This window comes from Moschus berezovskii, chromosome 14 (assembly GCF_049115385.1).
Source record: "Moschus berezovskii isolate FMDL1 chromosome 14, NW_MosBer_1.0, whole genome shotgun sequence".
NCBI lineage: Eukaryota > Metazoa > Chordata > Mammalia > Artiodactyla > Moschidae > Moschus > Moschus berezovskii.
In genome coordinates this window covers 31427981-31443321 of record NC_142473.1, presented here as the reverse complement: position 1 = coordinate 31443321, position 15341 = coordinate 31427981, and the positions used below count along the sequence as shown (strand labels likewise).

Here is a 15341-nt window from a genome sequence, read left to right as displayed (position 1 = left end):
CTTTGCTTTTCTCCCTTGTCATTTATGCTTATGTCGAGGTTAGTGATAGTTCCTCACAAGAGGACTAAATGAATGTTGAACATTAGCCTGGTACATTCTTTTCTAGATTCTGCCAAGGGGATTAAAGTCTTTACTCTTCAATTTCTAGGCTCTTCTCCCACCCATAGGAAACATCACACAAGCTCTCCACCCAGGAAACATCAGAGTCACACATTGGACTCTTCTTCCTACCCAGGTGACAATAGGAAAACCTCTGATTCAGATCTTTCTCCTCCACGGCACAAACAGAGTTCAGGGCCCCAGGATTCTGATTCTGATCTGTCACCTCCGCGGAATAGACCTAGGCATCAGAGCTCTGATTCTGACCTGTCTCCACCAAGGAGAAAGCAGAGGGCCAAATCTTCTGATTCTGATCTGTCTCCACCTCGAAGGAGTCAGCCTCTAGGAAAGAAGGTGAGAACTTTCAGGAGCCATGTCTTGGTTTAGAGTAACTCGTCTTCCAGCTCTGTATAGGTCTCAGAGATCCAAGCCAGAGAACTGTAGCTCACAGGACCTCTAGAGCTCTTTTCTTCACTCTGAAGGCAAGACTATCTAACTCAGCCCAGGGGAACTTGCAGGTAGCAGATTTCCTAAATAGCATTTGCCTTTATGTCCTCTCAGTTCCACAAATCTCATTTTAATAGTTTAAACAAAATTTCCTATTTCTTATGAACAAACTGAGAATGTAGTTTACAGAGTGGAGTTAGGAGCACGAACTTTGTGTCAAACAGATCACACATGGAATTCTACTTATGTGAGATTTGAGCAAGATGCATAATATCTCTAAGCCTCAGCTTCTTCATCTTTAAAATGTAGATGATAGTAGTACATACTTCAGGTTCTTTTGAGAATTAAATGAGGTAGTGTAAGTAAAACCCTTAGCCCAGGGCCTGGGACAAAGTAAGCATTTAATGTAAGCCATTTACTATTATAAATTGGACTGTAGGTCTCTGTATCCAGAGCTTAAAGAGAGGCATTTAAAATATAAAATGACTTTAAAAATCATATCGCCCGGGAAGTAAGTGTTTTGTATTATTTTAAATCTGTGATGAAGGCTGAGTTAACAAAATCCACGGGAACCCCAAGTAATTGTGTTGTAAAGAACACTACTACTAGTACAGAAATGTTATTCCAAAAACAAAAAAAGAAAAAGGAAAAAAAAAGTTATTCCAGTGAGTTGGTTAAGAAAGAGCCTGTGATGTGCATGTTACCTCCAACACAGACTTTTCAGGTAAGTCTCCTCTGTAGTCCATGAGGTCCTGGTAGGGTGGACCAGTCAGTCCCTAACCCAGGATGTGGGGAACGGATTGAGGTCAGTGTTTCAGCTGGACCCCGTGACATTTTTATGTATCTGCTTAGTCCATGGACTGGAGAAGGCAATGGCACCCCACTCCAGTACTCTTGCCTGGAAAATCCCATGGACGGAGGAGCCTGGTAGGCTGCAGTCCATGGGGTCGCTAAGAGTCGGACACGACTGAGTGACTTCACTTTGACTTTTCACTTTCATGCATTGGAGAAGAAAATGGCAACCCATTCCAGTGTTCTTGCCTGGAGAATCCCAGGGATGGGGGAGCCTGGTGGGCTGCCATCTCTGGGGTCGCACAGAGTCGGACACAACTGTAGCGACTCAGCAGCAGCAGCATCAGCAGTCCATGGACAATTTAATATTAATCAGATTTAGCACGTTGCTTTTTTTTTTTTTGACCATGTCACATGGCATGCAGGATCTTTATTCAGTTCCCCAACCAAGGATTGAAAACCACTGGACTTCCAGAGAAGTACCTAGCACATTGCTTAAGGATATTAGGATATAATTTATATACATTGATTGCGGGGTGGTTTGTTATTTTGATACAGGGTGAGTTTTAGTAAAAAGTTTGGATTTGGTCATATCTTGTCATTATCCTGAAATATAGCCACAATTTCAGGTTTGAAATTGATATGTTTGCTTGATTTTGTGATTTAAATGGAATATTTTATCAGTATTGATCTTTACTGAAGGGCTCAGAGCTTGATAGAGGTTTCTGATCAGGTGACCTGAGGGTCTTCATGTATGCAGTTTATATGCTGAAAAGTCAGAGATACAGATGCTTAGCCTACCCTTTGGCTCAGACGGTAAAGAATCTGCCTGCAGTGTAGGAGATCCGGGTTTGATCCCTGAATGGGGAAGATTCCCTGGAGAAGGGAATGGCTACACACTCCAATATTCTTGCCTGGAGAATTCCATGGACAGGAGCCAGGCAAGCTACAGTCCATGGAGCCACAAAGAGTTGGACACGACCGAATGACTAAAACTTGCACTCTTTTCAGCCTTCCCTTTAGTAAGTTGTTGGTTTGTGTTTCTGTTTGCTCTTAAACTTAACAGTACTGTTAATTTTCCATGAAATTCAGTTTTATTTTTTCTATTTCGCCAATCCAATGGTTGATAATGAGAATCTAAGGTAACGTTTTTGGTTTGTTGATTGCTGATCCTCAGTCATAACTGTACAGCCATGGAGCCTATTGCCACATTGTCTCATTAATGTTGGATGCTCCCTTTTCCATTGCATAGGCTGCATACATGTATTCTGGGGCTAAAACTGGGTTGGTGTTAACTGACATACAGCGAGAACAGCAGGACCTCAAGAAACGGGACCAAGAGACCATGGCATTTGAAGGTAAAAATGTAAAAGTGCAGAGACCAGTTGAGGCTTATGTAGCTTTTACTTTTAAAAAAAATATATAGTTAATTTACCTGATATTTACAATTTTTAATTGCTATCAAATTTCAACTCTGGTTTTCTGCTTTGTTTTAACTTCTCATTGGGTTCAAGTGGATCTTTTCCTTCTTAAAAAATGTTAATCTTCAGAATCGTCACCAGTATGCACTTAGATGTTGGTAAGACTACTTGTGGTCTGGCTGTGAGAGTTCTTATCCTGCATCAGAACACTAACTGGTTGATTTCAACTGTTAGAATGTTATTTCTGATTTTAACACCTTTTCGTTTATCTTTAAAAGTGTACTTTTCCTTTGCAGCTGAATTCCAACATGCTGAAACTGTATTTCGAGATAAGTCTGGTCGTAAGAGGAATTTGAAACTGGAACGTTTAGAGCAGAGGCGAAAAGCAGAGAAGGACTCGGAGAGAGATGAGCTGTATGCTCAGTGGGGCAAAGGGTAAGAGAGCCACTGAAAGGAACGCAAGACTGCAGTTACTGGAGGAAGTAATTTCTGTACTCTCCTGACCAATTAGTTCATTGTTCTGCCTTTAAAGCTGTTTTCAGGAATGGGAACTTCAGTGTGCTCAGTCTGCTTCCTACAGTGCTGACGTGTTTCACACTTCTGGTTGGTATTCTGGGAATTTTACCTTTTTCAGTATTTGCCCTAGACTTCTAGGAAGAGGAGGCCCTCCACGTGTAGCAGTATGGTCCATTTCACTGTAAGAGTGGAGATGTTGAAGAGGATAGCAGACACTCCTGGTTCTTTTTGTCCAGGCTTGCCCAGACCCGGCAGCAGCAACAAAATGTGGAGGATGCGGTGAAGGAAATGCAAAAGCCCCTGGCCCGCTATATTGATGATGAAGATTTGGATCGGATGCTGAGAGAACAGGAAAGGGAGGGGGACCCCATGGCCAACTTTATCAAGAAGAATAAGGCCAAGGAGAACAAGAATAAGAAAGGTGAGCCTTCTGGGAATCATCAGAGATAGAGGTGAGGTATGTGAAGAGAGAATCATTAGAGTGGTGATAGATAAATATGTGCAAAGAAGGCTTTCCTGTATCATTTCAAATTCCTTGTATTTGGGAATTTAAATTGAACTCGATCAGAGATTTCCATATAAAATTTTTTTTCCTCACTGCCATTCAGCTCTGAATTAAATTACATAGGTAACTAACTTTTCTCTCTCTCCTATCTTTAGTGAGACCTCGCTACAGTGGCCCTGCACCCCCTCCCAACAGGTTCAATATCTGGCCAGGGTATCGCTGGGATGGAGTGGACAGGTAAGCCTGAGTATTTCCTACAGTTTTGTTTTCTCTTCCTTGTAACTCTAACCTTCCCTGACTGTTCTCAAGTCATCGTACACTCTGCCTCATTCTCTGCTCTAATCACAAGGTTAGTAATGTGCAGTGTATTTGCTTCTGTTTCTCAAATCCCATTTCCCATGCTCATAGCACTCCTCTTTCTCCTCTTTTCCTTTTCAAAGCTTTTTAAAGCTCTGGGTAAATAACCGAGGTAGTCCAGATGGGTACCTTTTTTTTTGATGTTAGTCACTTCTGGTGATATTCTCTAAGGTTTAGAGGGGATTGAGTGATGGGTGCTAGTCTGTAGCCTTCTGTATATTGTATCTTTAAAATGTAGCCCTTGAACCTTTTCTTCACTGCCTTAGGAGTGAATCACTTGTAATGTCGCACTGACCCCTAGCACCTTATCTGTTCACCTGCCCACGCCTGTACCCACATACACTTAACTTTCTGTATGCTATCATGGGTAATTGTATGTGCCCCTGTCTGCAGTCAGTCCCTCTACTTGCTGTTAGATTCCATCTCTTGCCTGCTAAAGGATATTGTTCTTTCATGTAGCACAGTGACTCTCAAACTTTGTAATCTCAAGACCTCTTTATACTCTTAAAGATTATTTAGGACTCCAAGAAGTTTTATTTGGGTTATATCTGTTAATATTTACCATATTAGAAATTAAGTAGTTTTAAAAGTATTTGTTCTTTTAAAAAAGCCATTGCAATAGCATAGTTGCCCTGCTTTTAAAGAAAAATAACTGTATTTCCTGAATCAAAAAGTGAGAAGAATAGCTTTGATTTGCATTTTTGCAAATCTCATTAATGTCTGGGCTAATAGAATACATTGGGATTTAGTCTGTTGCAATGTGTTTAGTTGAAGTATAGGAAGAAAATTCAACTTTATACACAGGTAGTTAGGAAAGGAAGGTGTATTAGATTTTTTTTTAATACTCCACAAAAAATAAGTTTCTTAAAGATTACTTATAATATGGAATCAGAAACCATATCAGAAATCTTTTCATTCTGTTAGATTAAAATTTATTGGTCTTTTTTCTACTTTGTTTTGATCTTTTACTCATGTGTGACTTTATAACATCATCTACTGTTCATTGATTTGCTGAGTTTTTCAGGCCTTTCAAATGTTGACATATTTCATGTACAATATCAGATAATGATTATATACTAAAATTAATTTTGATCTCATCACAGAAAATCTTTAAATAACTAGAAGCTAAAGGAGTCTGTGGTAGTTTGTTACCATATTACCAAAGCTAAAGTTTGTTACCATATTACCAAAGCTAAAGTTTTAAAAAATTCTAATTTATGCTCGAAAGCTCCAGTTTTATCATGAGCAACAACCCAATATTATATCAGCCACTTTCCTTGAAGCAAAGGTCACTTCATACAATGGCTTTTTGTAACTTCTACCAGATTTTGAACCTTGAGGATCATGTCTGCTGTGAATATAGACAGTGTTACTTCTTCCTTTCCCATCCAGATGCCTTTTGTTTCTTTTTCTTGCCATATTACTCTAGCTAGAACTTCCAGTGCATATGTTGAGTGGAAGTAGTCAGAGCAGACGTCTTTTACCTTGTTGCTAACCTTAGGAGGAAAACATTCAGTCTTTTCACCATTAAATTTTGTAAACTATAGTTTTTTTGGTGGGGGGATAAATTTCCTTTATTGAGTTGAGAAATTTCTATTCCCAGTTGTCTAAGGAAAGTCTTTTTTTCGGGAATGTATGTTGGATTTTGTTCAAAATATTTTCTGATTTTCTTTTTGGTTCACTCTTTTTTATTTTATTTTATTTTATTTTTTTAAATTATTTTATTTTATTTTTTTTTTTTGTGACTTTCTCAAAATTTATTTATTTATTTATTTTTTTATAATTTTTTTTTCTTTACAGTTAAAAGTATTTTTATTAAAAAAGCACAAATGCAAAGAAATGAACAGAGGAAAATTTATGCGTCGAACCTGGACTGGTCACTTATGATAATATACATGCTACAATTCCATTCTCCCCAATCATTCCACCTTCACCCTCTCCCACAGAGTCCCAAAGACTGTTCTAAATGCCTATGTCTCTTTTGCAGTCTCTTATACAGGGTTCAGGTTACCATTTTTCTAAATTCCATATATATGCGTTAATATACAGTATTGATGTTCTTCTTTCTGGCTTACTTCACTCTGTATAATTGGCTCCAATTTCATCCACCTCATTAAAACTGATTCAAATGCATTCTTTTTGATGGCTGAGAAATACTCCATTGTGTATATGTACCAAAGCTTTCTTATCCATTCGTCTGCAGATGGACATCTAGGTTGCTTCCATGTCCTGGCTATTATAAACAGTGCTGCAATGAACATTGGAGTACATGTGTCTCTTTCAATTCTGGTTTCCTCGGTGTGTATGCCCAGGAGTGCGATCGCTGGATCATATGGCAGTTCTATTTCCAGTTTTCTGAGGAATCTCCACACTGTTCTCCATAGTGGCTGTACTAGTTTGCATTCCCACCAACAGTGTAAGAGGGTTCCCTTCTCTCCACACCCTCTCCAGCATTTATTGCATGTAGACTTTTGGATAGCAGCCATTCTGACTGGTGTGAAATGGTATCTCATTGTGGTTTTGATTTGCATTTCTCTGATGATGAGGGATGTTGAGCATTTTTTCATGTGTTTGTTAGCCATCTTTATGTCTTCTTTGGAGAAATGTCTGTTTAGTTCTTTGGCCCATTTTTTGATTGGGTCACTTAGTTTTCTGGAATTAAGCTGCAGGAGCTGCTTGTATAATTTGGAGATTAATCCTTTATCAGTTGCTTTATTTGCTATTATTTTCTCCCATTCTGAAGGCTGTCTTTTCACCTTGCTTAGAGTTTCCTTTGCTGTGCAGAAGCTTTTGATTTTAATTAGGTCCCATTTGTTTATTTTTGCTTTTATTTCCAATATTCTGGGAGGTGGGTCTTGGAGGATCCTGCTGTGATTTATGTCAGAGAGTGTTTTGCCTACGTTCTCCTCTAGGAGTTTTATAGTTTCTGGTCTTACATTTAGATCTTTAATCCATTTTGAGTTTATTTTGGTGTATGGTGTTAGGAAGTGTTCTAGTTTCATTCTTTTACAAGTGGCTGACCAGTTTTCCCAACACCACTTGTTAAAGAGACTGTCTTTTCTCCATTTTATATTCTTGCCTCCTTTGTCGAAGATAAGGTGTCCATAGGAGCGTGGGTTTATCTCTGGGCTTTCTATTTTGTTCCATTGATCTATATTTCTGTCTTTATGCCAGTACCATACTGTCTTGATGACTGTGGCTTTGTAATAGAGCCTGAAGTCTGGCAGGTTAATTCCCCCAGTTCCATTCTTCTTCCTCAAAATTGCTTTAGCTATTCGAGGTTTTTTGTATTTCCATACAAATTGTGAGATTATTTGTTCTAGTTCTGTGAAAAATATTGTTGGTAGCTTGATAGGGATTGCATTGAATGTATAAATTACTTTGGGTAGTATACTCATTTTTACAATATTTATTCTTCCAATCCACGAACACGGTATATTTCTCCATCTATTAGTGTCCTCTTTGATTACTTTCACTAGTGTTTTATAGTTTTCTATGTACAAGTCTTGGTTCACTCTTTGACCCATGAATTACTTAGAAGTGTATTTTAGAATTCCAGACATTTAGACTAGTCTAGATATCTTATTGATTTCCAGTGTAGTTCCATCGAGGTTAGAGAATATACTCTAATTTTTTTGAAATTAATGTTATAATATTTTGATCTTTTTAAGTTTGTTAAGACATGTTTAGTGGCTCAGTATATGGATTACCTTGGTGAATACCCCATTTGCACTTGAAGATAATGTGTATTTTGCAGTTGTTTGGGGCTGGTGCTTTGAAAAAATATTTGTATTCTGTTTTGGAATAGTTTTATATATATATAAAATTGGCAAACAGTTCTTGTACATACCTTATCTAATTATGTTCCCATATTACCATGATACAGTAATCAAATCTAGGAGACCAACATTAGCATATTGTTAATGCACCAGATTTTCTTTGGACTTCATCAGTTTTCTGTTAATTTTCTTTTTTTGTGCAAGGATGCATTTCGGTGTACCATACTGTACTTAGGTGTCTTGTCTCCTCAGTCTCTTCTGCTCTGTACAGTTTCTCAGTCTTTTTGATTTTTGTAACCTTAACAGTTTTGTGGGGGTATTGTCAGGTATTTTTGTGAAACGTTCCTCAAATTGAGTTTGTTCGATGTTTTTCTGATGGTTAGCCTGGACGTTATGGGTTTTTGCAAAGAATTCCACGGTAGTGAAGTGTCCTTCTCATCACGTCATTTTAGGGGTTACATGATATGCACATGACATCACTAGTGATGTTAACCAGGATCACTCACCGTAGTGAGTGTTCGCCAGGTTTCTCAACTTTAAAATTACTCTTCTTTTTCTTTTATACTCTCTTCTCTGGAAGTGAGTCACTGAGTTCAGCTTATACTCAGAAGAAGAACTAGGGAAGGGGTATCTCCATGGATTTAGATTCTTTCTGTAAGGAAGATCTGTTTTACCTCCCCATTTATTTGTTCCATCATTTATTTATATTAGTATGGACTCATGTATATTTTATATTATACTTTGTCCTGTTATCTAGTGGTATGTTATGTATTTTGTTGCTTATGTTATCTTTTTTGTTCCATTCCTTGAATACTGGAAATTCTGTCAGGTGTCCCTTTCACTGCCCCAGCTGTTTCCTCTTTGAGCGTTCTTCTACTTCCTTGTATTTTCTCTGCCCCAACCCTAAAGAATTGCCATTTCTCTAAGAAACCCTGGCAGCTTTTAATGGAGAATAGTATTTGGAAACCAAGATATAACTGCTAGAGTGCTTATTATTACTGGAGTGTCATTGCTTCTAGATCCTCTCAGCAGACAGAGCTAGGTAATGCATGTATAGTAGTCTGTATGTGTGTATACACACATATCCCTAATTGTTTCTGTGTCCATCTGGAAGTATGTTATATATATGCATATATAAATATGAGTTCATACTGATATAACTGACTCTAACCAAGTATTACCTTCTCTTTTCCTTGCCTGTAAATTCCCTCCCCAACATTGAGAAAGGGGCTCTCACCATCCACTATTCATTTTGCTCATCCCAAGATGCACATAAAACTGTTTCAAAATTGAGAAATGTAGAAATGAGAAACTCATTTACCATCTAAGCTTGGATTTATGTGTAGTTCTTTCATGTGTAGACATAAAGAATCAGTCCCTTCCCCCCACCCCCAGACATCCTGGGTAATTTTTTTCTTTTATAATTTACTTATGTTGGTGTTTACTCTTTTTGGTGTAAGTTCTATTGGATTTGACAAACAAGTAGAGTCATTTATTCACCACCGTAGTACTGTACAGGATAGTTTCATCATTTTAAAATTTCCTGTGTAAGTCACCTTCTAGTTACTTATTCCTTCTCCACCAACCCCTTGTAATTTCTGATCTTGTTTTCCATCCCTATAGTTTTATCTTTTCCAGAATGTTACATGAATGGAATCATACAGTATGTAACCTTTTGAGTCAGACTTTTTGAAAGGCAACTATGCTAACCACTATACCACCAACGCTTGAGTCAGACTTTTTGCACTTAGCAAAATGCATTTAAGATTCATCTGTGTTCTTGAAAAAGAGCAGTATTGCATAGGAACCTGGAATGTTAGGTCCATGAATCAAGACAAATTGGAAGTGGTCAAACAGGAGATGGCAAGAGTGAACGTTGACATTCTAGGAATCAGTGAATTAAAATGGACTGGAATGGGTGAATTTAACTCAGGCGACCATTATATCTACTACTGTGGGCAGGAATCCCTTAGAAGAAATGGAGTAGCCGTCATGGTCAACAAAAGAGTCCGAAATGCAGTACTTGGATGCAATCTTAAAAATGACAGGATGATTTCTGTTCGTTTCCAAGGCAAACCATTCAATATTACAGTAATCCAGGCCTATGCCCCAACGAGTAATGCTGAAGAAGCTGAAGTTAATCGGTTCTATGAAGACCTACAAGACCTTTTAGAACTAACACCCAAAAAAGATGTCCTTTTCATTATAGGGGACTGGAATGCAAAAGTAGGAAGTCAAGAAACACCTGGAGTAACTGGCAAATTTGGCCTTGGAGCACGGAATGAAGCAGGGCAAAGGCTAATAGAGTTTTGTCAAGAGAATGCACTGGTCATAGCAAACACCCTCTTCCAACAGCACAAGAGAAGACTCTACACATGGACATCACCAGATGGTCAACACCGAAATCAGATTGATTATATTCTTTGCAACCAAAGATGGAGAAGCTGTATACAGTTAGCGAAAACAAGACTAGGAGCTGACTGTGGCTCAGATCATGAACTCCTTATTGCGAAGTTCAGACTGAAATTGAAGAAAGTAGGGAAAACCACTAGACCATTCAGATATGACCTCAATCAAATCCCTTATGATTATACAGTGGAAGTGAGAAATAGATTTAAGGGACTAGATCTGATTGATAGAGTGCCTGATGAACTCTGGACGGAGGTTCGTGACATTGTACAGGAGACAGGGACCAAGACCATCCCCATGGAAAAGAAATGCAAAAGAGCGAAATGGCTGTCTGAGGAGGCCTTACAAATAGCTGTGAAAAGAAGAGAGGCGAAAAGCAAAGGAGAAAAGGAAAGATATAAGCATCTGAATGCAGAGTTCCAAAGAATAGCAAGGAGAGATAAGAAAGCCTTCCTCAGTGATCAATGCAAAGAAATAGAGGAAAACAACAGAATAGGAAAAACAGGAGAGCTCTTCAAGAAAATTAGAGATTCCAAGGGAACATTTCATGCAAAGATGGGCTCGATAAAGGACAGAAATGGTATGGACCTAACAGAAGCAGAAGATATTAAGAAGAGGTGGCAGGAATACACAGAAGAACTGTACAAAAAAGATCTTCACGACCAAGATAGTCATGATAACGTGATCACTGACCTAGAGCCAGACATCTTGGAATGTGAAGTCAAGTGGGCCTTAGAAAGCATCACTACGAACAAAGCTAGTGGAGGTGATGGAATTCCAGTTGAGCTATTTCAAGTCTTGAAAGATGATGCTGTGAAAGTGCTGCACTCAATATGCCAGCAGATTTGGAAAACTCAGCAGTGGCCACAGGACTGGAAGAGGTCAGTCTTCATTCCAATCCCAAAGAAAGGGAATGCCAAAGAATGCTCAAACTACCGCACAGTTGCACTCATCTCACACGCTAGTAAAGTCATGCTCAAAATTCTCCAAGCCAGGCTTCAGCAGTATGTAAACCGTGAACTCCCAGATGTTCAAGCAGGTTTTAGAAAAGGCAGAGGCACCAGAGATCAAATTGCCAACATCCGCTGGATCATGGAGAAAGCAAGAGAGTTTCAGAAAAACATCTATTTCTGCTTTATTGACTATGCCAAAGCCTTTGACTGTGTCGATCACAATAAACTGTGGAACATTCTGAAAGAGATGGGAATCCCAGACCACCTGACCTGCCTCTTGAGAAACCTGTATGCAGGTCAGGAAGCAACTGTTAGAACTGGACATGGAACAACAGACTGGTTCCAAATAGGAAAAGGTGTACGTCAAGGTTGTATATTGTCACCTTGCTTATTTAACTTATATGCAGAGTACATCATGAGGAACGCTGGGCTGGAAGAAGCACAAGCTGGAATCAAGATTGCCGGGAGAAATATCAATAACCTCAGATATGCAGATGACACTACCCTTATGGCAGAAAGTGAAGAGGAACTCAAAAGCCTCTTGATGAAAGTGAAAGAGGAGAGTGAAAAGGTTGGCTTGAAGCTCAACATTCAGAAAACAAAGATCATGGCATCTGGTCCCATCACTTCATGGGAAATAGATGGAAAAACAGTGGAAACAGTGTCAGACTTTGTTTTTTTGGGCTCCAAAATCACTGCAGATGCTGATTGCAGCCATGAAATTAAAAGACGCTTGCTCCTTGGAAGGAAAGTTATGACCAACCTTGATAATATATTAAAAAGCAGAGACATTACTTTGCCAACCAAGGTCCGTCTAGTCAAGGCAATGGTTTTTCCCATGGTCATGTATGGATGTGAGAGTTGGACTGTGAAGAAGGCTGACCGCCGAAGAATCGATGCTTTTGAACTGTGGTGTTGGAGAAGACTCTTGAGAGTCCCTTATACTGCAAGGAGATCCAGCCAGTCCATTCTAGAGGAGATCAATCCTGGATGTTCATTGGAGGGACTGATGCTAAAGCTGAAACTCCAATACTTTGGCCACCTCATGCGACGAGTTGACTCACTGGAAAAGACTCTGATGCTGGGAAAGGTTGGGGGCGGGAGGAGAAGGGGACGACGGAGAATGGGATGGCTGGATGGCATCACGGACTCTGTGGACATGAGTTTGAGTGAACTCCGGGAGTTGGTGATGGACAGGGAGGCCTGGTGTGCTGTGATTCATGGGGTCGCGGAGAGTCGGACACGACTGAGCGACTGAACTGAACTGAACTGACTGTGTTCTTGAATGAATCAGTACTTCATTCCTTGTTTATCACTGAGTAGTATTGCATTGTGGGGCTTCCCTGGTGGCTCAGAGGTTAAAGCGTCTGCCTCCAATGAGGGAGACCCGGGTTCGATCCCTGGGTCGGGAAGATCCCCTGGAGAAGGAAACGGTAACCCACTCCAGTATTCTTGCCTGGAGAATCCCATGGACGGAGAAGCCTGGTAGGCTACAGTCCACAGGATCGCATAAGAGTCGGACACGACTGAGCGATGGAACGGAACGGAACGGAAGTATTGCATTGTATGGGTATACCAGTCTGTTTATTCCCCAGTTGAAGGACATCTTGGTTGCTCCCGGTTTTTAACATTGTGTATAAAGCTGCAATAAACATTTGTGTATGGCTTTTAATGTGGATATAGTTTTCAGTTTACTTGGGTAAATACCCAACAATTGCTATTTTGTTTTGTTGAGATCATGTTCACTTTTATAAGACACTGCCAGTTGTCTTCCAAAGTGGCTATATCATTTTACATTACTGCAAAGGGTGGGGATTTCTGTTGCTCCATATCCTATCCAGAATTTGATATTGTCAGTGTTTTAGATTTTAGGTGTGTGAATTTAGTTTTGAACCTTAATTGCTTTGTTTTCCTTTTAGTTATTCCTCTGCAATTTTTTTTTTTTTGAGTTTTTGCTGTAAGGATCACAATATACATCTTTAACTTATCATAGCCTAATGATAGTTATAATTGTTCTATTTCACATGAAATGTAAGAATCTGTATTTCCACTTAATCTGTTTTTGTTGCTATTATTTTCATGTTGTTCAGTCACTCAGTAGTGTCTGACTCCTTGTGACCCCATGGACTGCAGCACACCAGGCTTCCCTGTCCTTCACCCTCTCCCAGAGCTTGTTGAAACTTGTGTCCATTGAGTCAGTGAACCATCTCGTCCTCTGTCGTCCCCTTCTGCCTTCAGTCTTTCCCAGTATCGGGGTCTTTTCTAATGAGTCGACTTCTCATCAGGTGGCCAAAGTATTAGAGCTTCAACTTCAACTTCAGTCCTTCTAAGGAATTTTCAGGATTGATTTCCTTTAGGATTGACTGGTTTGATCTCCTTGCAGTCCAAAGGACTCTCAAGTGTCTTCTCCAACACCACAGCTCAAAAGCATCAATTCTTCGGCATTCAGCCTTCTTTATGGTCCAACTCTCATATCCATACATGACTGCTGGAAAAACCATGGCTTTGACTAGATGGACCTTTGTTGGCAGAGTAATGTGTCTGCTTTTTAGTATACTGTCTAGGTTGGTCATAGCTTTTCTCCCAAGGAGCAAGTGTCTTTTAATTTCATGGCTGCAGTCACCATCTGCAGTGATATTTGAGCCCAAGAAAATAAAGTCTCATTGTTTCCATGTTTCCCTGTCTGTTTGCTATGAAGTGATGAGACCAGATACCATGATCTTAAGTTTTTTGAATGTTGAGTTTTAAGGTAGCTTTTTCACTCTCCTCTTTTACCTTCATCAAGAGGCTCTTTAGTTCCTTGTCACTTTCTGCCATTATAGTGGTGTCATCTGGATATCTGAGATACTGATATTTCACCCAGCAGTCTTGATTCTAGCTTGTGCTTCATCCAGCCCAGTATTTCACATGATGTACTCTGCAGAGAAGTGAAAAAAGCAGGGTAACAATATATAGCCTTGACGTACTCCTTTCCCTATTTGAAACCAGTCCGTTGTTCCAATTCTGGTTCTACCTGTTGGTTCTTGCCCTTCATACAGATTCTCAGGAGGCAGGTCAGGTGGACTGGTATTCCCGTCTTTTGAAGAATTTTCCACAGTTTGTTGAGATGCACACGGTCAAAGGCTTTGGCATAGTCAATAAAGCAGAAATAGATGTTTTTCTGGAACTCTCTTGGTTTTTCTATGGTCCAATGGATGTTGGCAATTTGATCTCTGATTCCTCTGCCTTTTCTAAATCCAGCTTGAACATATGGAAGTTCTTGGTTCATGTACTGTTAAAGCCTCACTTGGAGAATTTCCAATATTACTTTGCTAGCGTGTGAGATGAGTGCAATTGTGCGGTAGTTTGAACATTCTTTGGCATTGCCTTTCTTTGGGATTGGAGTAAAAACTGACCTTTTCCAGTCCTGTGGCCACTGCTGAGTTTTCCATATTTGCTGCCATATTGAGTGTAGCACTTTTACAGCATCATCTTTTAGAATTTTAAGTAACTCAACTGGAATTCCATCACCTCCACTAGCTTTGTTTGTAGTGATGCTTCCCAAGGCCCACTTGACTTCACATTCCAGGATGTGTGGCTCTAGGTGAGTATGAGTGATCACACCATCATGGTTATCTGGGTCATGAAGGTCTTTTTTTGTATAGTTCTTCTGTGTATTCTGCTTCTTTTAGGTCCATACCATTTCTGTCCTTTATTGTGCCCATCTTTGCATGAAATGTTCCCTTGGTATCTCTAATTTTCTTGAAGATATTGCTAGGCTTTCCCATTCTGTTGTTTTCCTCTGTTTCTTTGCTTTGTTCTCTTAAGAAGGCTTTCTTATCTCTCCTTGCTGTCCTTTGAAACTGCATAAAAAATACATATTTTCGTACATATTACTTAAAAAATATAATAGATCCCATAATACAGTGGTAAAATTTTTACTTTGCAGTTGTGTATTTTTAAGGAAACTAAGAAAACCAAAGAAAAAAAGTGTAGTTGTTAGTATTTACTCATATAGTTACCATTTCTGGTGTTCTTTTTTTTTTTTTTAAAGAAATTAGGAAATTTTAATATTCCTTCAGTG

At 39.3% G+C, this 15341-nt stretch overlaps 1 protein-coding gene across 1 annotated transcript in view; it reads left to right on the top strand.

Moving 5' to 3' along the window:
* BUD13 (BUD13 spliceosome associated protein) overlaps nt 1-15341 on the top strand; it is a 32126-nt gene that overhangs the window by 9650 nt on the left and 7135 nt on the right. The window contains exons 5-9 of the mRNA XM_055423071.2: nt 149-453; nt 2591-2696; nt 3056-3194; nt 3512-3696; nt 3936-4017. Of these exons, the coding sequence (XP_055279046.2) occupies nt 149-453; nt 2591-2696; nt 3056-3194; nt 3512-3696; nt 3936-4017 (817 nt within the window). The remainder of the gene's footprint in view (nt 1-148; nt 454-2590; nt 2697-3055; nt 3195-3511; nt 3697-3935; nt 4018-15341) is intronic.